Here is a 27,738-nt window from a genome sequence, read left to right on the forward strand (position 1 = left end):
CTGGCTCTGCAGCAGCATCAAAGAAATTTGAGAGTCAATGCCAGCTTTTAAAAGAAAAAAATGTCAAAAGCAACAGAAATAAAAAATACCACACTTAGATTTTTGGGGGATATTTAATTAATAGTCATTAGCAGCCTTACTTTCAAAAAACCACTAAGGAAAAAGGTCATTAATATAAGAGATGTAAATAATTTTACTGAACATTGATGAAAAAAATCCCCAACTTTTTGTAGTGTGTTAAAGCTTAGTTAATGCATTTTTAAAGGAAAAGTATTAACATGAAATTATTGAAGAATGACCAGATAGTAACAGCTTGTTATTAACATTTGTTATCTCCTGGCCATGCCGGGGATGGTGTTTGATGGTATTGGAAGACATGATTTGCATAAAAGAGGGGGTTTACGGTATTCTTTAAGGACACCTTAGTATTATGCAAGACAGATGAGGCATGTCATGATGGAAGACCATATGGTATTTGTTGTGAGTTTGTCCTTTGTGAATTCTTTTCTGGGTGTTTTCGACAATAGAATGTTAGGTATGTAGTGCTTCAACTATGTTACTTCTTTCTGTTCATAGGATTTTGCTTCTGAAGGTACAGATGTCTTTCTTTTTTTTTTTCCTTTATGGCATCTGGATTTTTTTACTGGATACTGCCTCACCAGTACAAAAGAGAAAGTACAGGCTTTGGAATAATGCTAATGTACTGCTATATAAAAACTTACACGAATTACTGTTTTAATCTTGTCTGCTGAGTGTACACGCTGTTTTGTAGACCCAATGATTCATAGCTTTGCTGATATCTCTGTGGCTTTTTGTGTTTTGATTTACATCTTAAAAGCTTAATTAAAAAAAAAAAATAATCTACAGACAGGTCCAACAGGGTTGCAGTGGAAACATGGAAGAATCCAGAGGACAGAAGACTTTTTCACTGTAGCCTATAGCTGAATAACTCCCGCACAAACCTATAAATTTTGTTTAAAAATATATATTCTGCTAGGTTGAACAGTATTTTGTATTTTTTGTGTTAGTTTTATTGTTGCACATTTGCATATATTTGTTCTTAATGCCACTCTCTCCAAGAACTTTTGAGCTCTCTGCTCATTGATTATGCCTTCTGTCGTAAACAAGTAACTTGAAGTTATTAATATCAATCTTAAAATAAACCTTTTCTTTTCTTTTCTGTCTTTTTCCACAAAAATAGATAATATACCTGAGAGAATCCCCAGAAGACGTGTACAGGCTTATATTGGCTGGAAGCGTTTCGTATCTTCCTTTCAGGTAAATAACAAGTTGTTAGAAATTCCTGTACCTCAATATTTTGAAGACTGATGTAGCTTTTAGCAGTCCTAATCTGGGGGGGAGTGGGGTTTGCTGAAGTTTTACCACATGACACATTCACTGCCAGACCTTGAAGTGCAGACTGCTGAACAGGGGTGTCAGCAGCTGGTCCTGAAGTGTGCTGACAGAAGGTGAAGGAGCCATGCGGCTTTGCACACACTTCTGTTGAGCTTTTTGATCTACATTGCTTCTCACTTGGCAGTCTGGTTTTGTGCCAGTAGTTGATAGCTAAATGTATCAAAATATCTGTCATTCATCACAAATTGCTTGTAATACGTCTTGCACTCCGTTTTTCCCATTTCTTGAATGTATGCAGTAACCTGCAAATACTGTTTTGTGCATAAAGAATGCTAGCTAACCTCATGTCATTTAGTGTAACTTTAAAGTATGTCTTTTTATCAGTGAGGAAATGTGTAAAACCATTGGTTCATGGTTGCTTGACCCTGAAGGAAAGTAATCCTAGCTGTTTCAGACCACAGACTTCTCTTTGTGGTATATGCTGTGCTGCTTAATGCAGCAAATAAAGTTGATCTGTCATGCAGAGGAACGACTTCATTTCTTCCAAACAAGAGTTTCTAAAAGTTGGACTAAACTAACATTCTGTTGGCTGCCACAATATGCAGAAAAGAATGGCCAAAAAACTTCTTGGGAGGCAAGTTTGTGGTCCAAATATATTGTTATGGGGTGATTAATTCAGTCCTTGCTAGTTTGTGTGTTGTAGTTCTCTTGCCAAGAGATGGGCTTTTGATTAGTTGAATTTTTATTGCTTCCCCCTGCCACCACCAAAATATGATGGTATTTGCATACTTCCATTGACCCATTTCTCACTTTTAAATTCTGTTTTTATATTCCCAGAAGAACAAAAGTCCTCTTTAGAAAGACTGTGAGGTTTGTTTCTAAATATCATAAAGTGATATGGGTGATGGAGATAGTAGCCTTTCACTCAAGCCTGCCCAAATTCCCAGACCATCACTTCAACAGCACTACTGAAAGAAATGCAAAGATGCGTTGTATATAAGATTGACAGAGAGCTGACTTCTGAAGATGTATCTAGCCTCTGGAATAAAGAAAGTAGTCTGCTGAAGTGGCTGCAAACTTTACCATTTTCTTGGGTTTACTACTGCAACTAAATCTGGTGCAAATAAGGGAATTCAGATTGTGTTAATGATCAACTGAGATGTTGGTCTGGGCTCTGTTCCTTTAAGATCTTCTTGATCTCTGCAAGAAACAGTAGCTTCCCATAGAATAACAAAAGGTCAATCAGGTAGTTGCTACTCAGGGTCGTTATCAACACTAAAATTTACCTTAGCAGGATGCAACTAATTTCTTTTTTCATTTATAGAATCACAGTGAGGTTGGAAGGGACTTCTGGAGGTCATCTGGTCCAACATCCCTGCTCAAGTAGGGCCACCTAGAGCTGGTTGCCCAGGACCATCTCCAGATAGCTTTTGAACGTCTCCAAGGAGGGAGACTCCACAGCCTCTCAAGGCAACCTGTGCCAGTGTCAGTCACACTCAGAGTGAAAAAAAATGGTTCCTGATGTTCAGAGGGAACCTCCTGTGTTTCAGTTTGTGCCCATTGTCTCCGGTCCTGTCACTGGGCACCACAGAAAAGAGCCTGGCTCTGCCTTCTTTGCACCCCCATTCAGATATTTGTATACACAGATAAGGTACACTGGTGAGCCTTCTCTTCTCCAGGCTGAACAGTCTCCACTCTCTCAGCCTTTCCTTCTATAGGAGATGATCCAGTCCCGTAATCATCTTTGTGACCCTTTGCTGGACACTCTGCCCTGTGTCCATACCTCTCTTGCACTGAGGAGCCCAGAATTGGGCACAGTATTCTAGGTGTGGCCTCACTAGTCCTGAGGAGAGGGGAAGAACCTCAACCTGCTAGCCATACTTTTTCTAATGTGGTCCAGGATAACATTAGCTTTCTTTGTCGCAGGGCATATTGCTGACTCATGTTCAACTTTGTGTCCACCAGAACCCCCAGGTCCTTTTTCCCAGCTGGGTAGCCTCTGGCCTGTACTGGTGCTTGAGTTTGTTCCTCCGCAGGTGCAGAACTTTATACTTCTCCTTGTTAAACTTCATAAGGTTTATACGTCAGCCCATTTCTCCAGTCTTATCAAGATTCCTCTGGATGGCAGTACAACCTTCTGGCCTATCAGCCACTCTTTGCAGTTATGTGACATCAGCAAACTTGCTGAGGGACCTCTCTGCCCCTTCATCCAGATTATTAATGATGTTGAACAGGATCAAATGGAGTAGTGACCACTGGAGTATATAGTTCCTGGTCTGCAGCTAGACTTTGTGCCACTGATCACCCTGGCCCTTTGGGTCCAGCCATTCAGCCAGTTTTCAATCCACCTGTCTGCTCAACCGGCCCACGCACCACTAGCTTGTCTGTGAGGATCTTATGAAGACAATGTCAGAAGCCTTACTGAAGTTCAGGTAGACAATATCCAGTGCTCTCCCCTTATCTAGCAGGCCAGTCATTTCATTGTAGAGGTTTATCAAATTGGTCAAGCATGACTTTGCCTTGGTGAATCCATGCTGACTACTCCTTATGGTTTTCTTGTCCTTAATGTGCCTGGAATGCTTTCCAGGATTAGCTGCTCCATCACCTCTTTGAGGGTTGAGATGATGCTGGCTGACCTGTAGTTCCCTGAGGATTCCTTCGAGCCCTTCTTGAAGTTGAGGTGACATTTGGTTTCCTCCGGTCTTCAGGCATTTCTCCCAGTTGCCGTGGTCAGTCAGAGATTAGTGAAAGTTGCCTTGCAATGACATCAGCCAGCTCCCTCAGCACTCGTGGGTGCATCCCATCAGGGCCAACGGACCTAGGTATGTCCAGTTTGCAGAGGTATTCCCTGACCTGATGCTCTTCCACCAACAGTAGATCTTTATTACTGCAGCCTTTCCACCTGGTTTCTGGGACCTGGGATTCCTGGTGACTGGTTTTGCTAGTAAAGACTGAGGCAAAGGTGACATTCAGTACCTCAACCTTTTCCATATCCTGTGTAGCCAGGTCCCCTGTCACATTGAGCAATGGGTCCACATCTTCCCTGGTCTTTCTTGTGTCGCCTATGTACTTGTAAAAGCCCTTCATGTTTTCTTTGACATCTCTGGCCAGATTCAATTCCATTTGGGCTTTAACTTTACTAACTTAATTCCTGGATGCTCAGACAATGTATCTGTGTTCCTCCCAGGTTACCTGTCCTTGCTTCCACCCTCTGTATGCTTTCTTTTTTGTGTCTTGAGTTTGGACAGGAGTTCCTTGTTCATCCACGCAGGCCTCCTGGCATTTTTGCCTGTTTTATGTTCACTAGGATGAATTGCTCTTAAGCTTTCAGGGGGTGATCTTTGAATATTAACCAACTTTCTTGGGCCCCTCTTACCCTCAGGGCCTTATCCCATGAGACTCTTCCAAGCAGATCTTTGAAGAGGCCAAAGACTGCTCTCCTGAAGTCCAGAGCTGTCAGCTTTCTTTTCATATCACTGCAGCCAAGGCTGCCTTTGACTTTCACATCCCCAATGAGCACCTTCTTGGTGAGTATGAGGTCCAGCAGAGCACTCTTCCTCATTGACATCTCTATCACTTGGAGGAGGAAGTTGTCACCAGTTTGCTGCAGGAGCCTTCTGGGATGGTTATGTCCTGCTGTGTTGTTCCTCCACTGGATATTGGAGTGGTTGAAGTTCCTCATGAGGACCAGGGCCTGCGGAAGTGAGGCTGCATGTATCTGTCTGTAGAGGGCCTGATCTACTTGTTCTTCCCGGTCAGGTGGCCTAACAGACACCCACTACAGTGTCACCTTTACCTGTCCTCTCTTTTACCTGAAGGGGCTTCTGTTACTTCCTTCTGATGATTTTTCCCCTCCCACCTTTCACACTAATTCATTAAGGAGGAAAAGGATACAAACAAATTGTAGAGGCAGCTATCCAGGTTCTTCAGAAGTTCTTCCTCTTCTCAGTTGAAATTTGAACATAATGTATTTTCTACCTTTTTGAAACATGAATGATTCTCTGCTGATGAGGGCTGCATGGTCTCAAAAGAAGGTGTTCTTCCAAGACATAACATTCTTTGATGTAAATTCAGTTTAAATTTATTTTTGAACTTGACTTTAGTATTCCTGTAGGATGCTTATTCTGCAGTGCTTATGGAATCTAATAATGATCACATACTAAGAACATGCCATTCTTGGATCAAGAGAATTCTAAAAATTGTAGTTGAAAGCAGGAATTTTAATGAAAACTAGTTTCTCCTCATTGTCCTGGTGCCTAAACCACAACACTCATGTTTACGCATAAACTATTTTATGCATCTTAAGGAAAGTCTTTTAATAGATCTACACAAATGTGTATCTTGACAGTTTCATTAAGAAGGTGCTGTTCACATATACATAGAATGCTTGTCTGCAGCATCTTTTTTTCTTCTAAATAAAGTTTGAAGAAAAAAATTCTAGGGCGTTACAATTTGACTTTTTTGAATGTGTACTTCAGAAGAAAATGTTTTAAGAGTGTATGTTAGCTTATGATACTAATTTAGGCATTAGCTTTTGCCACAAGGAGTTTGTGTCGTTTGTTCTTTATTGACATGAACACTGAAACATGCCAGTTTCAATGTTCATGTCAGAAATTGAACATGTCAGTTTTACCAGAACTATAATTGGAGTAATCTGACTCTTGGATCATCTGTTATTATAACTTACTTTATGTTTTATTATTATTGTAAGATGCAAGGTGTGGGAAATGAAGTAATCATTTGACATAATTATTTCACTGTAATAGTAGTTATCTTGAAGCAATTTTTAAAAGGTGTTCTAGAGAAATATCTTCAATTGCTTTCACTTGGATTAAAATGGTCATTTTTTGGTCATCATATGTTACAGGGATGCTTCCTTTGGTACTTGCAGTTTTCATCTGACATTGCTGGACTGTTTTCATGCAATAAGCAAGGTCAGTAAAACAATATTTTTCATATTACAAAAGGTCAGCTAAATATTGTCCAGCAGAAAAAGAAGGCTTAGTAAGCTAGGATCCAATTAGAGCTGTGCAGTAGCAAATTTTCTGATTGTTGCCTAGTTTATTACGTATTATGTGTTGTAACAAAGCTTCTAAACACAGCAGCCATAGAAGTTGACTGATACCTTATGTAATCAACTAGTGAAGATTTTAAAGAGTAAATTTTGAGTTTTATTTATGTAATCTTTCAGGACAGTAATGCACACCTCTGATACCTAAGAGTTGTGTGATAGGTTTATTATATGCCCCTCCTCCCCCCTCAGTGTTACATTTTGGGCTGAATATAGCCTTTGAAAGTGGTTTTGAATTGGTTAGTGATACTTTTTAGGCATTTGCAGCATGTGCTAATGACTTAAAGTTTTGCTTTAGTAATATGAATAGAACACATGTTAGGAGGCAGGTGCTTTTTTTTTAAACTACAAATTGTCACAATCTAGTGTTTTATAGCAATATGGTGCTGAAGTAACATGGAATTGGAGGACAGGGGAATTTATATGAATTCTTTTTAGCCTGTATGAGTAGTGAAATGGGGAATTCTTCAGCTCTCCACCCTACTACTCTCTTTTGTATTATGGGTATCTCTGCCAAATACTGGTGGTTTTACTGATTAAGACAGCTTCTTGCAGATTTCTGATTTTCAGCTTTTTTGGGTGTTTTGACATTGGCTGCTTGTATGCCAAGAGTGAATTGCTATTCTTCTTAGTACTGGTGAACAGCAAGTAAAACTACAGAAGGTTATGCAATGAAAGAGGAGATTAGAATGTAGTATTTTAAATATCTGGATATATGGGATTATCTGTGTTTGTGCTTCCTGATTCAACAAGTGGTTAAACTGCCAGTTACCCAAATGTTTACGTTTTTTATACAGTAATAAATATAATGGTTGTGGATAATTCCAGGACATCAGGGATTTTACTAGTGTCTGCTTAGGACTGTGTGTCTGCAAACAATTTAAAATCAATGAAGATATTAGCATCATAATGACAGTGAATAGCATTCATGCACAAAAATATTTGCAATCCTGAATGCAGACTTTAGAATATGCTCATAATTATAATATATAATTTTTGCCAGTTATTTTTCTCTTTTTTTGTTTTGTACTCCTAACAGTAATAAAAAGTCTGGAATTTTTTAGTGATTCCATGAAAACAGAAGAGAGTGGATTTTCTTGTCTAACTTCACTTATATTAAAATCTACAAATCTGTTTTGAACCAAGACTAACTTGATCCATATTTTTTCAAATATATGAAGAAATCTCTCTGAAATAGTAGAAAGGATATTAAGGGTTTTTCAGTAACCTAAAGAGTGATAAACTGTTCCCACTGAAAACATGTTGTCTTTGTTAAAAGCTGTATTCTGAATTTTAGGCTTTGCAATATGGTTTCCTGGATTTCAATACATTTGATGTAAATGAATATGAGCATTATGAAGTAAGTGTTCAGTATCAATCTTCTGATTTTTTTGCTGTTACTAATGCTAAGATGATTGTTTATAATATGTGCCTTTTTTTTTTTAGTATTAGATTCAATTTCTGTTTTGTCTCTTTAAACTTTGATTGTTAAATAAAGGTGTGTGGTCAGAAAAAGAATATTAAAATTCAGATTTAAGCATAGTCAGCCTCAAACATGGAGGGGAAGCAGAAACCAAAATGGAAATACTTTTTCCATTATTATTAACACCCTGGAAGATGATTGGGGAGCAGCAATTTGGTCACCTTTTAGAGGTCATGCATATTATTGAGCAGTCTTGATGAGAAACTCGAGGGCATACAAGTCCAAGTCTAACTGAATTCTGGAGAGCAAATAAAGTATGTATCTGGGAACACATGGCAAAGGTATAATAGTACTCTTTGTGGTAAAGAAGGAGACAGGGCTGGGAAACCCCAAGCCTATAAAATTCATTTTGGGGCTCGGGAAAGGAATGTGACAATGAAGGACTGCAACTCTTGACTGTATGCAGTCTCAGTGATGTAAAGCTGCCAGTTATCTGTAAAGAGAAAATTAAGTGTTCTTAGAATCTAAAAAATCATGGTTTAAATTCTCAACAGAGATAAGGCCAAGGTCATAATTTAGAAACCTATACAAAATTAAAAATTGGAAGCTGCCCTTTATCTGAAGGGCATCAGTTGTGGTGTTCTAAAACTAATTTAGAAAGAGAGGGACACAATCAAGAAAAGTGAGGTTGAGAGCGTCTGGCATCCTCCTGATGGAACAGAAAGCAGGCGACTAACATAACTTCCTTTGGCAAAAATTGTACATCACTTCTATCTGTGTATTTTGAAACAATAAGGAAAAACCTGAAAATACAGGGATAATGATAAACCAAGCATTTTCTCTTGACAGAGAGCAGAAAATGGAGATTTTAACTGGATAATACCAAACAAATTCATTGCCTTCAGTGGACCTCATTCAAGAAGTAAAATTGAAAATGGTATGCTTAAAAAAGGAGGTGGGGGACACAAGCCCACTGCTTTCTTAGTTGATTGTTATCAGTAAGAACAAGCTTTAAAAATTGTTCCTCAAACAGTGTGTTTTTTCCTTGGCTCTTTTTCTTTTATAAGAACCCTGGCAGTAAAATTTTAATGCTTGGTTTAATTGTATCTGACCTAGGTGTTTATGTTAAAATTCCATTTTCGGTTAGTCTATTTCTTTATGTTGAACATGAGTTCTATTTTGAAATTTTTTTCATCTCTTGCTTTTGAGTCTTTGTTTATTTCTTCAGTTTGAATCTTACCCTCTTCTTTTTTATTTCCCTTCTTTTTTCAAATAGGCTATCCCCACCATGCTCCAGAGGCTTATTTCCCATACTTCAGGAAACATAAGGTCACTACTATAATACGCCTCAACAAAAAACTGTATGATGCCAAACGATTTACAGATGCTGGATTTGAGCATTTTGACCTCTTCTTTGCTGATGGAAGCACACCTAGTGATACTATAGTTAAAACGTTTCTAAATATTTGTGAAAATGCTGAAGGTGTTATAGCCGTTCATTGCAAAGGTATAGTGTAAAAACAATTTATATTACAAGTGATGCTTATAGTAACAGTTCCTGAGGTATTTTGGATTATATCTAGTTATTATATTTAGTTATCTATAATTATCTAGTTATTATATCTGGTTATTAACATCTCTGCCAAACTGCAGCTTTCCCATACAAAGTATTTCTGTGCTTCTGTTCTGTACTTCGTCTTCTAGATTCTTAAGTTCTAGAAAAAACTTCCCAGCTGTTTCCAAGAATGAGGTTGAGGAAAGTAAGCTTGCCAATATTAATAGCTCTTTCTGCTAGAAAGTGTTAGCACTTTCAAAGGATGTTTTTGAGCAGGATTTTGAAGTCCTGGCAAGGTTTAAAGGTCTTTCTGAAAATACACGATTAATTATAACAACTCATAAGCTTCTGAAAATATCAATGCAGCTTTTTGAGGACATTCCTCATAAAGTATGAGTGTTCTTCCAGAACCTCAGAAATCTTTATCTCTCAGAAACCCTTTATACTTGCTACATTGGTCATGCTCTGAATATCTGTTCCTCCAGAGTTAGACTGCTGAGAAAAAGATTGTCAGAGCATGCCCAATGCAGCTATTATAAAGATACAGTTTTCTGTGGTTGTAGAGGTGTTTCCTTTCCCACACCATCTTTAATAGTCTATCAGACATTTGTTCTCCACAAACTTTCCTCACTAGCGTAATTGATAATGCTGTGATTGAATGAGAATTGGCCTTTTCTTAACCCATTTGCCTGGAACCTGCAAAGACTGCATTTTTGTTCCTGAATCTGCCATCCATTTGCTGCATGTTTAACAGGATTATACTGTGAAGTAGAAGAATTGGTAAAAACATCATCTTGACTGCTGGGAAGCAAGTGTATACTCTTACGCTCCACTGAGTTGACAGATTCGGGCATATTGGTTAACTGATTATGCCTGAATATTGAGTATCAGCGTTATAAGGCTTTGTTTTCATTCAAATGAAGACATTCTTTGATATTTATCGTACTAATGGTTTGTAGACTACCTTGTGTTCCTCAACCTGTTCTTATGCTTGAGAAGGGTAGAATGCTGTAGCCTGTTCTTAAAGGTGGGCAAGTGCTGTGTGGTTGTCTTGGCTATTGGGTTGTACTGAAGATTTTTACACTGGTGTTGATTGTTAAATGAGAGAAGGTGATGTGTAGTTTGGCATTTACAGCAAGTGATTGAGAAGAGGAGCCTCTTAGCTTGAGCTGTCTTCATTTCTTTCTCATGTTTCCCAAGGTAAATAGAGCTGTTTTGAGGGCCGTTGCAAAGAAGGTTCCTTATTCTGGAGTACTTTTTGCCTGTGTCGGCTAGTACCCAGACTTGCTTTTTGCAAAATTTGTCTTTTTCTTGGGAACTAAAGTGAGAGATTAGTTAGAGGAGGGATTAGAGGAGCAACTGGTTTCAGTGCAATGTATGAACAATTTGCAAGAGGTGCTTTGAGAATTTTGGAAAAAAGCCAGCTGTTTTATCCCATGCATAAAACCATTCTCATACCTATATACTTATTCATCAATAGATAAGTAAATATAGAGGTAGATAGACTTACAGATATTTGTAAAGTCGATAGCTTTGGAAGGTTACCTAACTCAATAAACATGTGAAAAATGTGTAAGTAACCTTGTATATGGAAAAAAAATTCAAAAGGTGAGTTGCACGTACCAAGTTTGATCAGTAACACGCTTGTTTAATAAACTAAGCGAGTAACTATTTGACCGAGTAACAATGTCTGTAGCTACAGCAGATTCCAGATGAAGATGGGTATATAAAAGAAGCCATTCTTTTATCTTACACAGCTGGTCTTGGACGAACTGGCACACTTATTGCCTGTTATATTATGAAGCATTACCGGATGACAGCTGCTGAAACTATTGCCTGGATTAGAATAAATAGACCTGGTTCAGTGATTGGACCACAACAACACTTCCTGATGGAGTAAGTAGATTGACTATAAATTATTTCAAAAATAGACCTAGATGTCTTTTTTTCTCCGTCTTTTATTGTACAATTAATAATTTGGTGTTAATTTGTTGTGTTTGGGGCTTTTTTTTCCCATGTTATGATAGCAAACAGGCAGAACTTTGGACAGAAGGAGATATTTTCCGTGCAAAATTGAAAGGAAACCGTAAAATTGCTGTAACAAGAATCCTGTCAGGAGTAGATGATATTTCAATTAATGACACGAGAAACAGGAGAACCATCCAAAAGGACATTGAACTGGTAACCATCTGAACATTATGCCCTTGTAAAAGTTGCAGATGCTGTTGAGAATCTCTCAGGTTCTGAACAAACCTGTGGGTACAGTAAAACTATGTTAATCAGATTCTTTTCCTGTTTGCCCTTTTTGTATCAAAGGATATGGGGGGGGGGGTTACAGACATCAACTGTGAAAAATTAAGTGCAGTACACAGGTGAAGTGGGAGCATCCTTATCATACTTATTAGGCAGATATAACAAAAAAAGTAGTCTCAATTTGCAATCAAAACCACTGTGATTTTGGTTTGGATTGTCTATTACTTCATTGTGTATTTTTAAAAGGAAGGGATGAACGGTATTTTGCTCTTTTTAGTTTCTAAGTAACTGCAACTTTTATAATACCTTTTGATGCTGCCTTTTGAAAAAAGTGGTATTGCTGTTTTTAAAAGGCAAGTGAAGGAGGAAAATGCTGTACTTGAGTGAAAACTGTACTGTACCTAAGCAAAGACTTGATAATATGTTTCCACTTTTTAAAGGTAGACAACATTCTGACACATGTCATTCATGACACCACTTAATAGTTTACAGATTTAAAAGCAGGAAACTGGAAAGAACAGAACTGTGTATAAATACAAGTGAATTTCCTTTGATTTTATGCTGACAAACTTTCCTGTTGGGATAATTCCAACTTTAAAATTTAAGATAAGGTTAATTCTTAAATGTCTAAGTGTCTATATTTTAATCTTGGTTTATCCGTTCTACACCTCCACTTATCCAGTACAGCGATGAAGATGAAACAAACTGCGTAACACAAGGTGATAAGCTTCGTGCTCTGAAAAGTAGAAGGCAGGCAAAAGCTCCAACCGCATCTCCACTAACGTAAGCCAGTTTCTGAATGTACAAATGCAAGAAATGCTTAAAGAAGAGGATAAAAGTATACTTCCCTTTGACCCCAAATGTTTGTTGCCAAGGCTGCTTTTACTCATTTAAAACAAGCGTGAGAAAGAGACAGGATAACTTGGTTAAAGATCTGCGTTACTCAGTTTCTGGTTTTCTGCATTGTTTTTGATTCTTACTAGAATCTGCGCTTTACAAGCTCCCATAGTATTTCTGAATGCTCTACTTTTAGTTTAATCACAAACGTTCCCTTGTGTTTCCTGTGGTAGTATAAAAATGGAAGAGTATGACTCCGTGTGATGGTGTTTGATTGGCTGAAATAAAGCACCTGCTGTTTTTTGAAGTAAAGTCAGCTACCTAAGAAGAGTTGAAAGAAGAATCCTTAGCTTCCTTTCATTTTCTCTTCCTTGGAGAGGAACTTTCCCTAAATCCTGTGGGCTTTGGGATAATGGCTGGTAGATCTGGAAGGCAGGGAGTAGCACTATTTCAGTAAATAAATTCAAAAGGAGTGCATTTCTTTCAGGGAGCCTGGTATGTTAGTCTCTTTATTTTAGACAAGCACTGAAACACCACCTGTAAAAGAGAGTTCATAGTCACCGTTGCCTCCGTTGTAGCCTGTAGAAAAACTTTCTATCGGCCCTTAAATAAACTGCAAGAGGATGCAAGACTTGTAAGACATAGGTAGATCTCATTTGATTGCTAGGAAAGAAATGGTGACCCCTGGCTGTCAGATTTTTGCAAATAACACAGCACCAGAGTCACAGACCAAAGGCAACTTGGCTTTTGTTGTGCTGTCTTTCTGTAGGGGATTCTGTTGCTAGCTGTTGGCCTTTTTCTTTTTTTCTTTTTCTTTTATTTTAAGACCAAACAGTGTCATCAGACTTTTTGAAAAAGTGAGAGGTATGTAGTAAGAATGTGCTGAAGGTAAAGGAATATGTCTTTGGAAACCGCCACACATTGATATGTATGAATTCTGCTTTTGTTTTAAAAAAATCTCTTTTGTTCATGCTCAGGCAATCATATAAGAAACAACAAGTTCAGAACAAAGCCTGTACACAATTGAAATTAAAAAAAAAAAAAAGTAAAACGCATCACCTCAGTTACCTCAAATAGGACAGTTAAAAACAGCTACCTTGCACATTAATTTCTAAGGCACATAGTCCCTTAGTTTTGACTTCACGATATTTTTTCATAAAAGGTACTTTAAGTCATATAATAAAAGTTGTGAAAGATCTTGTTTATTGTATGTTCCATAGAATGAATGTAGACTGTACAATAATCTAGTCAGAGCCATTGTCTTAATATGTAGAAAGCAGAAATGCAGAAAGCTTATCAACTATTAAAATATCATTCCATTCATGAAGCATTCTGCAACATGACTGCTCTAATTAAAACTAGTTAGCTTGTACTTCTGTAGCATTAAAATAATTGATGTAGAGCTTATAGTTGTTTTTTATAGTGTGCCTTGTGGCACAGGGAGTTGGAATTTCCCTCCTCCTGTTCCCCTGATTTATTTGTATGGTTTGCAGCTTGTACTGAAATAATTTGGTGAAAAATGAATGTATAATTGTTAATGCTCTTTGTGTTGCTATTGTTAATCCAAAATACTGCTAGGAATATTTAGCTGCCCTACCTGACTCAGAAGTCTTCTTACTGGAAGAGATGTCAGTCTTTTTCCCTTTTAGTTCAGACTGTTAAAAATAATTAATGTTACAGTGAAATTGATTAATTTTACCTGAGCAAACAGAACGAAGCTTCTAAATCCTCTATGTAGTTTTATTTCACATGAAATTAAAAAAAAAAAAAAGTAAAATAAGAGCACCAGAAGCTGGGACAATTATAGTCTTTGAGAGCTAGAGGCATTACTTATGTTTAAGTCACAAGGGGTTTGTGTATAGTTTGTTAATGTTTATTGCAGTTGGTTGTATAAACTCTGTATGCTTTGATGAATGGATACCTTGTACGTTTTCTAATTAGTAATATTCTGCACCTTTGGCAAAGGATTACAAATTAGCTTTTACTGCTTTGATCACAGGAAGATAGTATACCCATCATCTGGTATAAATTTTTTGTTCCTACAAACTGATCTGGCTCTGATCTACTGTTTTAGTATTAAAATATATGATTGTCAAGTGGGATGTATGAATACAGGCGGATCAAACTGCGTAAGAGATGGCAGCAAGAGGTCAGAGATGTACTGCTCCAGCATGCGCTTATTTTCAAAAGAGTGATACAGACTCTCTTTGGAATAGGTGACTATAGTGAGGATTTCAGAAAGTTTGCTTTGATTCCAGCAATGTGTGGATACTACATTTGGCAATTTGTGGTTGCATGGATTGTTACGGTCATAGAAAGTAACAAAATGCCTGGCAAAGGTTATAGAGCAGTGTGCTTTTGAAGAACTTGAAACAAGCTAAAATGCACCGATAGCTTTTGCTTTTGAATTTTTGTTCATCTTTTCCTCCCCCTCCAACCCCTTTTTTAGATGGCTCCTAGCTATGCTGGTGTCTACACTGTGTAGCATTGTCATCTGGTGGATTGTATGTGGCTCCCTTCTGCCCAGCCTGCTATTCTGTCTAGATGGTTTAAGAACATAGTAACCATCAGGACCCCCTGAGAGAGCCACTGTGTAAGTGTCCCATTCCATTTCTCTACAATAGCTCACGCTTTCTGTCTAGTATGTCTCATAAATGCATGTTTTCATATCATGTTTCTTACTGGCTTTGTTGCAAGAGTAAATTTCACTGCTCTGGCTTTGTTGTATTTTTGTATATATTATTTGGAATAATTGAGTGATTTTTATGGCTGGCTTGCAATACAAAAAGGTGCAAAGCTTTTATAATTAGGATAATTTATGATTTTGAAGCCTTTCTTCTCTGCATGCTCCTGCAAATAAGCAAAGCTATATAAGCAAAACTATATTTGTAAAAAGGAAAAAGTACAGCTTTAAAATCTGATCCTATCCTTTGCGTATTGCAAATGAAGATGTTAGCTCCCGTTTTACTTTGAAATTCATGAACTTGCAAAGGAACTTAGTTTCCCAAAGGATGGTTTTACTCACGTGAAATGCCAGGAATTAGAATTTGTTAGAAATGTCGGTGGGTCTTTGTTTTTACTAAGATCTTATAGTGTTATATGCCATTAAGAGGCAGTTAAATGGGACTTCTTTTTTCCTTTTTAACATAACGGAAGATGAGGCAGGTTGCAGTATCAGGTCAAGGCTCACTTGTTTACCCAGCCAGTCTGGTTTCATCTTCTTTCATTGTCAGTTATTTTTTTATAGAGCTTTATAAGACTAGTTAAATCCCTCCATTCTGTTACTTGGATTCAGGAGCAGAGTAAAGCATTAAAAACATATTAGTTCCTTGAGTACAGTTTTCACTCTTTCTCCACTCTGCTTTTGTCAGAGCAGCTGTAGTGATTGCTGTGCCTTGCTTCCACTTAAAAGGTGCGATGCTTTCATCAAACGAGAACTTCCATCTTTTGGCTAAACAAAAATTCAGCAGCGCGCAGAACTGACAGGAAACCCTAACAGGAACTTTTTGCTTGTTACTGTGTCTTCCTGGAGCCGCTCCACCACCACCCCCCTCCTCAAAGAGAAATGGTCACTTTGGGCTTGAAACTTTGGTGCCCTCAGATGAAAAATAGGTCAGAAAAAGTGTTTTACACCAGAGTACTAAGTAAGAGAAGGCACTCTCTCCTGGCAGAACATTAAGGCTAAGAGTTTCTGTCCTTGTTACTTTGGGCCTTGCAACTTTTTGTCTGCACTTTTAAAAAGAATGGGACTCTTTCTGCTAAAGTAAATGACCTAATAAGTAAAGAATGAGAACTGGGGGACTTGTGAACAACTTAGTTGTCCTGCTAGCCTTAGCTGAGGTCATCTTAATATATTCTTTTTGTGAAAAAAAAAAAAAAAAAAAAAAAAAAGAAAGATCACTTTAGCTGGTTTACTTTGTCTGAGAACATACTTTAAATGAGAGGCTTGTTTTCAAAATTTTACACTGAATGTAGCAGTATTTCTTGTCTTACTGTTTTCCAGAAGTCAGACTTCAGATTTCTAAATGCAGACTAAAAAGCTAAACTCAAAACACTGGTTAAAAAAAGGAAACGGTCTGTGCTTTGTTTTCCTGTACCTTAAGATCAGTTTCACTCAACTATCATCCTTTCTTTCTCTTATGGTTTCTGTGTTCTGTCTAAAATCTCCCTTGCCAGAGGGAAAGAGACTGTTGGATGTTGGTAAATGTGTCACGATGCAAGCAGTTGGGTTACTGGTGCTGCTGCCTCATATCCAGAATTGACCATCATACGGTGGTGCTTTATGTCTGGGAAGAGAAAATGCTTAAGCTTTTCTTAAAAGCTAGGCTAACATTCTCTCCATTATGCAGCTAGTGTCCCTTGTGTTTTAAGGGATCAAATTATCAATCAGGATGATGAATTTCTCTGAGCTGGCCTGGCAGAACTGTTGGCTGAAGCCCTGTAGACTGAAGAGTATCAGTCACTTGTTGCCTATCGATGACTTGGAACAGTGGTAGAGGTCTCAGGCCTACTTTCCGAAAAATTATCATGAAGGAGACAGCAATATTGCATTTGACAGACCTTATAAAACAGGTAGCCTTGGCAAGAATAAAATGGCCATTGCAGGTCAGAGAAGTCATGCTCCTGTGTAACCTTTCTTCTTAGGATAATGTAATAATTTTTCTTTCAAAAAAGCCTGTTGTGTGGATTGATTTCTCTCCAAGATGTATTACCTTGCTGGCACTTCAGGATTTTTGGATTTTATCTTTTGTTGTGGGGTGGTGTACTTGTCCCCCCACCCGGCTCTGAGTTTAATGGTGAAAAAAAGTTGTGAATTATTTAGAAGGCAGTGCCACTGACCCAAACACTGTTCCATTTAAACAGGTTTTGATTTGTTTAAAGGTCAATAAGAATAAGAAAGTAGTGTACAAACCAGTGTGGTGTTTGAGGAGTGTATGAGGTTCAAAACTACTAAGCGATACATCCATTACAGATTAACTGGAGATGAAAAATTGTTACAATATATGGATTACCTGTTTTAGTAGCGTGGCTATTAGAGCATCCTGTAGCCTGTGTTCAGGAAATGTTCTGCTTTTTCTTTTTTTTTTTTTTTTTAAACATATTTCATCGAGTTAGAAAACCTTTGTGTACGTCAGATGCACTTTCTGCTGCTGTCTCTGGAAGTTTGTTGTTGTCACATACAGCATGACATGCTATTGAGTTACACAGCAGTAGGGTAGGTGTCTTGAGGATCTTACCTTTCTCCATTATAGTTTGGGATTTTTTTTGGTGCTGAGATTTTGGGAGAATTTCCTCTACTGTGGCTTCATCAAATGTCCATTTTAAAACCTATCTATCCAACTTGCTATCAAGTGAGGCTGCTAGTCTAGTTGTGTTAAATCAAAATTCCATATGTTAAAGACAGCTTTTCTCTTACCTTAAACATGCATGCAGTAGCATTCTAATAAAAGCTCTGCTAGCACTGTTACTGCTCCTAAGCCAACAGTTGTTGGGCCCGAAGGCAATTCCGGAAGGTTAGTGGTAACATCAGGTCAGACGATGGTGTAAATGGGACCTTGTCTGTTTCCTTTGAAGTACTATCAGCCTTGGAAGTCTGAAATTTTAGTCTGATTTAAACATGTCTGATCATTCAGCAAATGTTTAGTTCACAGGGATTTCAATTAATCTTTACTCTTGGGTAGCCGTGTGAAGTTGTGTATTGCTGAGATGTAAAAATGACATATCTACTGAAGAACAGATGATGTTAAAGGTTCTACCATGCTCACAGCTGGCTCTGAGCTGATCCCATAAGACAGCTCCTTCTCTCCCTACCCTGTGGTAGATACAGCAGTCTTAAGAGGATGGTGTTGTGGTTGGTTTGGTTTTAAGGTGCAATGATATATGGTGACTATTTTTATAAGTCACTTTCCCTTTTAGAAACTCTTTTCTTTCTTTGTTTTGAATAGATAAAATGAAATTCTTTGGGAAGGAAGGACTTACCTGTGATATGTTGCAAAGATGAATATTTAACTGTTTGTGCAAGATGATATCTTAACACTTCATGGTGTTTCAGTTCATATTAGATAAGTATTTGGGTCTTAGCCTTTTATTCCGACCTGCTTTCTGAACCTCTAGTGTCTGGAAAGAACGGACACCTATAAGAGAAAGATTATAACCATTAGATCATATTCCAATAATTTGCTTTATTTTATGTGTACATTACATACATTTTATATAGAGAGACACTGTATGTGTATATTTAAGGAGAAAACATGATTTTTCCATTTTTCTGTCTGCATGAGCACTAATAAACCAGCATGTGCCATGATTTGGTCATGCTTATATTTCAGTGACTAAATGTTATGAGGTTAAGCCAGCTTTGTACCTTTCCATTCCGTCCTGGAAGTTGCCAGTGGCACAGATAAAAGGTACACTTTTTCACCACTGTTCTAATTTCTAAAGCTTAGTTGAAAGTGCAGTAGCCCAGATTCGTTCAAGCTGTATGACAACTGTGGCACTGAAAAGAGAATTTTAAGTTTTAATGGTAGAACTTGTTAGAAGTAGTCTTACAAGCACAATAGAAATTATAAAATGAACTTCCAGGTTTTGAACCTTTTCACCTTGGGCATGCAAGGAAAACAGATTTTTGTTAGAAGAATTTGTGTTGTCTACAGAAGCATGATCTGATATTGAAGGTATCTGGTTTTTGTTTTCAGCCTCTCAAATAACTGATCCCTCCAAATTTGAATTTGTTCTGTTTAGAATAGAATTTGCTTTGCATTTTTGTAGTACTTGCCATTACAGTCTCGTATGTTATCTTGGAGGAAGAGAAGACTGTTTAGTTTGGACTTCTGCAAACCAAGTGATGAGCATTTGCAAGTCTGCAATATTAAGAGAGATTTGTTCAATTAGAAATTTAAAATAGCTGAACTTTGTGGTTCTGTAGTCATCTGTTTGCTAAACAATCTAGACATTTTGTGGTAAATAAAGTTGCTGATCAGTTTTACTGCTGTAAAGAATTTATTTTAGATTAAATTGTGTTATCTCCGATGCATATTCTAATTCTGGTATCAAACCCATATAAAACAGTGAAAGCATAGGGTTTTCTTTCCATTTCTGTTTTTGGTGAATATGTTATGTGAGTATGAAAATACTTGTATTTTCTCCCATGTATTTCTGTCCACTTTTATGTTTTATGTTCATATCTAGCATTCCTTGAAAACAGTTACTTCAGAGTATGAATCAACTAGGCTGCAGTATATGCATCTTAATGAAGGTTTTGATTTCCAATCTAATATAATCTGCTGACACAGATGGACTCAGTGAAGCCACTGAAAATTAGAGCCTAATAACAATAGGGGAAAAAAACAGTAATTTACTCTTAGCTCTGAATATCTAAAATGATGCATAGTTTTAGAGTTGGAAACTTGCACAGATGGAATGACTAGGGAATAGACGTGTAAAATGATGCACTAAATAGATATCTGTGGACTCCATTGACCAGTTGTCACTTTTCGTCTCCATAGTATTATAATTTCACTACAGGTATTTAGAAATACAGAAGATGTGGTCTCCCTACAAACCAGTTGGCTGGTGGCAAAAAATAGTTGTTTACATTTCACAATCTGCAGTTCTTTTGTTATTGACATAAGCAACACTAGAATTCAACTGCCTGTTTAGGAAATAGTCAACATGTCTAGCCCTATAGTCTTCCAGAGAAGCAGTTGAGTACAACCAGCGTGTAAAGCTGAGTTTTGAGTGTGGTACAGTAATTCCCCATACACACAAAATGCCAGCACATGCAATGATTTTCCTAGCCTGCTGTATTTGAAGGGAATACCTCATGGTTAATTGCAGGAGATTTAGACTTTGATCACAAATTGAATTACTTAAGGGTTTTTTCTGAATTCCTTTCTGTGTCAGTCTGGAATATAATGTATGTTTTTGTTGCATACTTCAGATTTTCTCTTTTTTTTGGTTTTGTTGCAGTAATTTAAAATACAATTTGTTAGCGTTTTGTCTTCCAAAAACCTAACAGGAAATTCAAAACTATTAATTTAATTCATTCTTCGAAAGCAAAACCAATAAATGAACAAACAACAAAACAAACTGCTATGCTCCTAATAAAACAACTTACCATAATTATAACAAGGATGTTATAAAGGAAGGATGTGTTTCAGGCAGAACAATTTGCTTTTCAGAATGATTTGTGAAAAGCCAACTGATACTTGATAGCTCTGCTGCAACTGTAATATCCTCTTTTCCGTGTTTTTCTAGAAACTTTCAGGTTATATAATCTTTCTTTTTTCCTACTCTTTTCAGAGTAATTCTGCAGTCCAGTGTTCAGAAAAATAAAACCTCTGAACCTAGCATTTCTGACAGTACAGACATTACTAAAAGAACTACCAGGTCTGCTGCAAGAAAAAACAGTTTAAAAAGGTGAGAGTTACCCTCTTTACAGATCCAGTAACTGTTTTCTAGGCAAATACTTTGAGCTGGCGTATCCATTGCTGACAGGAGCTTTTGCCACAATTCAACTCCTCCTCCAAGCAATGGGAAATGAGAAACAATTTTATGGTTTTATGTCTTGTACTGAGAATATCTGGAACCTTAAATCTTACGTCATTTGTTCTTGTCTTAGTCTTTCAACTTTGAGAATTTTATATTGTAATTTCTAATGTGAGTCAGAATTACTGAAGGTAAGGGATTTTGGTAATAAAAAAGTGCCTTTCTTTAGCAAACCCCTGCTTAAAGTAAGAGGTGGAAAAATTGTTCACAGCATTAAGTCAATTATTAGTCAGTACATGAATTCAAAACTAAGAGCAATTTGATGGACAACTAAAATGCAGTATTAGTGGAGAGGTGAAGTGTATAAAATGCACGTGTATACTGGTATGAGATTTTGTAGTGAGAGTGTGACTGATAATCTGAAGCTATTTGGTAAAGCTTAATGGAATTTTGAATTCCGATGGATTTGTGCAAGACTGAAATTGCCTTTTGGCCCAGAAACATATGGCCACATACTACTGTGTTTCTTTGTGTGTACATGTGTTCATGCCCCTTTACAGCAGCTCTCCAGGTTGTTATCACAGATGAGCCTGGGAGTGTAGCTTAATATATGTTCCACACTATTTCCAGTGGTTACAATTGACCAGAATTTGTCTTGTGCTTATAGCGAATACCTTTTGAATGGGTCTGTCAGGTGCTGAAGAGACTTATTTTGTTGGGAAAAGTAAAAGGTGGCAAACAATATAAAAAGTAGTTATGCAGCCTGATTTATAAATATTGCTGAAAATTCCACGTTCTTGTGCAGCTTTTTCTCCACAGAGCTTTTCTTTTCCATTCCTTGTTCTGTTACCTTGCAGGTAGCAGAAATTATGAAAAATTCACTCTATCAGGCAAACGGAAATAGTTGTTAATAGTAGACTGCAGTAAATTCTACCAAGAGAATTTTTAGCAGTGGCTATATGAATTATGTTTTGATTCATATAACAGTATGTTAAAAAATAATCTCTTCCTGGACTGCGTATTTTACTAAATATCTGAAGTATTTCTCAGGGTTTTGCTGTTTGATTGGTTGGGCTTTTCCTCTATTTTGCATCATTTTCAGCATGTCAGTTTTGGTCCAAACAGATTGATGGGATTCTGCCTGCTCTTATTCTTCATGCCTCTCCCAGTTTTAAGCTCCTTGCAACTCTTGGTAGCTGTATACATGCATATGTGGAATTGAACAGAGATTTTCAGTTCCTGGAAAACACACCTTCAAGTTGACCTTTTTGTTGTGTGAGTTGAGAATACATAACCTTAGGAGGATTCAACATCCCTAAAATACAGTTCATAGAAGATTTCAGTTACTTTAGAAGAAGTCCTTTAGGTATATTGCCAGATTTATGACTCTGAGGACCAAGGATCAGGTTGATCTCAAGCCTCATAAACTGCTGCTTATTTTAATGGATTTACTAAAACTTCTGCCCCAAATATTTTATTCCGTATACTGTTTCTTCTCACTTTTGAGGTCAAAGAATTTGAGTCACTTTATACTTGTATCCAATAATCAAATTTGTCTTAAATAGTTATGTCACAGTTCTGGAGTCCTTAAATATCTTGTCATCTGAGAAGGCTAATTGGGTGCCGGTTCCTCTAAAGGGTATTTCAGTATGACTGTACAATTTGATGGACTTAGAATGCAGTACCTTGTTGTTAATCTTGTAGGTGTCCTTTTATTTTTCCTGTAGCATTTGGCAAAACCTCACTCATTTTTTTAAGCATCCCTTTCTTTTTTTCATCTCTTTTAAGTGTATTTTAATTTCTTCAAGTCTGTGCAGTTTGCATTACCTCATAGTGCTCAAATTGATTCACCCGTTCCAGATCAAGTGGATTGCAGGGCAGAGGAGAATAATTATTATTACAAAATTGGGATCATGCCCTAACCAACATCTGTCTTTGTCAAGACCTTGTTGCCTTCTTTGAACTTCCAACATTACTGTGCACCCTTATTCTTTCATTTTCTTGTCTGATATGTTCCAGCAGAATCATCTTGAAGTACTTTTACATCAATCTCATTTGTTGACGCTGAGGTCATTTTAGTCAATTCTTACTGTAGATGAATCACATTTGCGACCATCCTAACGCAGTATAATCCGCAGAGCTGGGTAATTCATTTGCCATTTCATCCTTTGGCGTGTTGGAGACACTATCAAAGAATGCCCTCAGAATGATTTTTCAGCCAAAACAGCTGTTTACAGCTAAAACACTCTATTCTGTCTTTGCAAAGAGAATTTAGGGAATTTCAATCCTATTCATAACATTCGCTGAATTTCCTTTGCAGAACATCTCTAGATGCCAGCTGCCATCTACATCTACAAAAGACCAGTACTGGTGAACATAACACATTATGTCTTGTGACTGAAATAACACTGTTGTCGGACTGCAAGAAATCACATTACTACAGCGTTACCCACAGCCTTTTTCTGTGGCTGCCTTTGTTTCTCCAGTTAAGATGTCCTCCTTGTAAATTTGCCACTTACTGACAAGTTTGTATTTTAACAATGCATACATACTGAATCATAGTAAGACCCAAATGAAACAGTCTTTTCCATGTTACCACACGTAACAGAATTAGGATTATGTGTATAGTAAGTAGTTGTTTAGAAATGAATTCCTGAGTGCTGAAGGAATTTTGGTAGGTAGAGGTGCTTAAGGGAATGCAGGTCAAGTTACTACAAAATAATAATTGGGAGTATGGGGGGAAATGTATGAAAACTGCATTGTGTAGGTTCCTTTACTACTTTTAACCAGGTAGATCACAAAAACTAACAGAGCGGAATACACTTTAAAAATCTCATGTGCTTTTGCTTTGCTGGGAATTGTAAAGCAGCCTGCTGCACCCTTGTTCAAATACTGAAAACTACCTGCAGCATTTCAGAGCTTGTCTATATGTAATCTAAACCTAGCTTTAAAAAAATTAATGTTTCTTTACTATTCTTTCTACTTTTCCTACAGTCTGATACCTCAGAGGGAGAGAAAGAAAAGGAATGCTTTACAGCAAATGCGCTTAATGAAATTATGGTACTTTCAATCCTCTGTTGCTTTTCTGTATGGAACGGAACCTTTCTTCATATTGTCTGTGATCAGACCAGTCCGTGCTTTCTTTACAACCAATATTGCTGTGTTCTTAAATGCAGTGACTTTTATCTTCTGTTTCTTTCTTTGAAGTATTGTTTGCTCATTTTACCTTGCCAGAAATGTTTGCTTGAAATACATATTGAGTATATATTTAACTTTTTTTCCTTAAATATGTTTTATTTCAGCAGCCAATCCGTCTCAAGGACTAGAACAGTATTGCGTTAAATTTCAAATAAGCAACCAGTGTTGAAGAGGATATTCAGGAATGAAGGGGATGTGACCTCTAGAGGGGATTTGATGCAATTCAAGGAAGATTACTCTGGCTCCATTTTTCAGAAAAAATGAAACAGAAATATCTCTTCCATACTTGTAGAATAAAATGAACTTGGTAGACACTTTCCTAATGCGTTAACACTTCCTCAAACAAAACCAACAAAATCTGTGTACATTTAGACTCAGGTGTAAATACTTAAGCTCTCTATTATAAAGAGGGCTTGCGAGTATGTATGATGCATGTGTATAAATTGTGATGGCAATCACTTGGCTGCTGACCACCAGAAATGAAAAGATGGTGGGAGCTTTTAAATATATAAATCCGTGTTGTCCATTCAGACTGGGCTCAAGTCCCCACTTGAGACTGAAAAGCAACCACAAAAGCTTTTTTTCCTATAGTATTGGTACTCTCCTGTGTTAATTGGCTATTCTTTCTTATTTTGTATGAAGTTTTTTATGAAGCTGCAGTATTGAGTACACAAAGTAAATATTGTCCACCAAAGAGTGCTTTATTTTCAAAGGTTGTGTGGTTTGTTTATTTTGAAAGAACTAACTATAAGTAATTAACTTGTTTTTAATAGTAATAGATTTTTAGTTGTTCACAACCAATGGCTCTTTTAACTAGTTGTAATTGCTTTAAACCTGGTATGATTTTAAAGGGGAGGAAAAACAGCTTACCATTTAAAGCAGTGCTATCATATTGAAATGTCATTACTGTTTCTGCTCTTATCTTCCAGTCTTTTAGGTGAAATTTTAGATTATCATATCTAAAAGGCAAGAATTCTTCCCTGGTTTTATTGGTCCACTTAACATGTGGGTGTCACTGTTTTTAAGCTTTGAGACACTTAATGAGTGCAGCACACAAAAAAGGGAAAATAAGCTTGCAATACAACTGAGATTGGTAGTGGAACTCAGGGGCAGGTATAGTTTTTAACATCTAATTAACACTTTAAAAACTACAGCTTACCTCTGTTAAAAAGCAGTGTAATTTTTAGAGGAATCTGTCTGAGACTGAAATTTTCATCCACTACAGGACTGTCTTCAAACACTGGCAGCATTTTTTCCCTATCACTTTTCACATTATGAAATCTCAAAGCTGGCTTTACAGTGATGTACCCTTGTCTGCCAACTGAAGTTTATAGCTGCATATCCCTCAGATGAGGACTGTTACCACATAGCCTTAAATATGATATAGCTATCTGCTGATTTCGTGACTCTTAGAGTAGAAGAAATGGAGAGATCTGAAGCGTTAGCAATGGAATAAATGAAGTTTCTAAAGATACAGATTACCTCTGCCAGGGACGAGAATTTTCTTTTTATGAATGTAAATGGGCAGGTTCGGTGACTTGTTTCAATCTACGTCCTTTTAAATTAAAATTAAACTTTCTGTTAGGCTGGTGATTTTTGAATGCCGCTATGGATTAACCACACATTGCCTTGAAAATGTTTTGTGACAAGAGCATCATGAGTTGGAGGGGAAGCAGGGTGTCAAGTGTAAGCTTACAGGTAGCATCCGTGAGTTTGGGTAGTCAAAATTTGCAAGTATGAATACAAAGCAAACAGTAGAGGCTCGTACGGTGCAAAGTAAAGGACCATTGAGGCTCAGACCCCACATATTTTCTGTGTTCCTCTTAATCTTCACCCTCACCACCGTTTTATTCTAGGTGAAAAGCACCTAAAAGAGAGGGACAGAATTCACCCTTATATAGTGATTAAAATTTCTTGCCGCCTTTTTTTTTTTAGGTAAGCCAGTTGCTCAAAAGCTGAAATACAGGTAACCACAATAGTAGGTATATTGTGCAAATATGAATCTGTGTTTATTTTTGAAGAAAAACTAGTGAGGTGAGAGGGTGAGAGTCAAAACAAGAAAGATGTAGTAATTTACTGTGTTTGGCTTTGCCCTTCTCTTAGCTGAGCTTCCTCTTCAGGCATCTTTGTTTTTAACCTATAAAATAACCAGTCTATTTCACACCCCTTCCAAATTCCAAATTGGAATTTGCCTTTTTGAAAGTAACCAGCAGAGCCATTAGCACTTTCATGTTCATCAGAAGTAAATTTGCATAAAACAAGTGCACAAACACACACAATAGCAACTCTAGCTAAACCAAAACTGCATGTTTGGCATGAATGTGTTTCAGGATACTCCTTCCACCACCCGGTATCTTAGTGAGAAACACATAAATGTCAAAGGGATTTTACATTTGAACTGTCCAAACGGCCTTATGTGGAAAATTAACTCATTACCTCATTGTGTCCCATCTGATTGTATTGCTTAGTTTGTTCTTCTAAATTTTAATATTTTGTCTAGCATTTTTATTATGCCATACCAAAGCTGTCTTAAGTACAAGGATGAAGAGTAGACATGGGTGGGGGAGTCCTTGGTTTCTCAATCTTTTTTGAATTGTGACGTGCCAAAATGGAATGCGTGGTGGCAGCTGCATCACCACTGTACCACAGAGCAGCTGAAGGAAGCTCTTTCTGCTGTCATCAATTAGGACATTTTTCTTAGAAATTCTTTTCCCTCTTTCATATACATGACAGATGGATTCTCCCTTGATCTCTTATTCAAAAGTATGCAGCATACTCAAAAGCCGTAATATCTTGGGTCAAATTGCTAGCTTCCATTCCAGCATCAATAACTTAACTCAGATGTTAACCCAGACCTTATCTTTTTGCCCCACTATGACAATAGAGGAAATGCTGCTGATTTAAAATGAAACATAAAAAAAAAAGATGATCTGTAGGGACTCATGCATTAAAATGGAAAAAAAAAGAAAAATGTTATATTCACCAGTTTGTTGCACTGCAGTTTTTATATTCATGGTTTGCAGACTGTTTGTCTTGCGTAAACTCATGTACAGACTATCAAGATCTAAAATTTCCTGACTAATCAGTACTGTTCATCCTGATTATTTTTAAATTGTATATTTCTAATCATATTTTTTTAACTTGGATTGACAGAATGGGAGTTTATTTTGCTGAAGGTATTTTTAAGATAAAGCTTCATATTATCTTGTAATACTAAGTAGTTCAATATGCATTTGTGTCTCATTTGAAAATACTGCATATTGTATTTGATTTTATACAAAATATTGAATAGTGAGAATTGTAAACATGACTTGTGTAAAATAAAAAATAATCAGATGTTTGTTTTCTCACTTTTATTTCCAGCACTCTAAAAAAAATCAGCACAGAACCATCATATCTCTACCACACTGACTCATGTGCTCTGAAAAATAATCCAAAAATCTCAGCTGCCGGAAAACCTTTAATTAAAGCACAAATCCTAAAAATACACACTTTTCTAATTTCAAAAATAGAGGACTTCTGGCTCTACATTTCAAGGGACTTACTTTGGAAAACAAT

At 37.0% G+C, this 27,738-nt stretch overlaps 1 protein-coding gene across 1 annotated transcript in view; it reads left to right on the forward strand.

Moving 5' to 3' along the window:
* CDC14B (cell division cycle 14B) overlaps positions 1–27,521 on the forward strand; it is a gene marked incomplete at its 5' end in the record, with an annotated part of 48,004 nt that extends 20,483 nt beyond the window's left edge. Inside the window, 10 exons of the mRNA XM_082497909.1 lie at positions 1,202–1,278; positions 6,224–6,290; positions 7,725–7,787; positions 8,700–8,787; positions 9,127–9,357; positions 11,163–11,301; positions 11,433–11,586; positions 12,341–12,441; positions 20,797–20,913; positions 24,285–27,521. Coding sequence (XP_082354035.1) covers positions 1,202–1,278; positions 6,224–6,290; positions 7,725–7,787; positions 8,700–8,787; positions 9,127–9,357; positions 11,163–11,301; positions 11,433–11,586; positions 12,341–12,441; positions 20,797–20,913; positions 24,285–24,324 — 1,077 coding nt within the window. The 3' untranslated portion in view covers positions 24,325–27,521. The remainder of the gene's footprint in view (positions 1–1,201; positions 1,279–6,223; positions 6,291–7,724; positions 7,788–8,699; positions 8,788–9,126; positions 9,358–11,162; positions 11,302–11,432; positions 11,587–12,340; positions 12,442–20,796; positions 20,914–24,284) is intronic.
* Between the last annotated feature and the right edge of the window lie 217 nt (positions 27,522–27,738).

Source organism: Vanellus vanellus (genome assembly GCF_965231255.1).
Source record: "Vanellus vanellus genome assembly, chromosome: Z".
NCBI lineage: Eukaryota > Metazoa > Chordata > Aves > Charadriiformes > Charadriidae > Vanellus > Vanellus vanellus.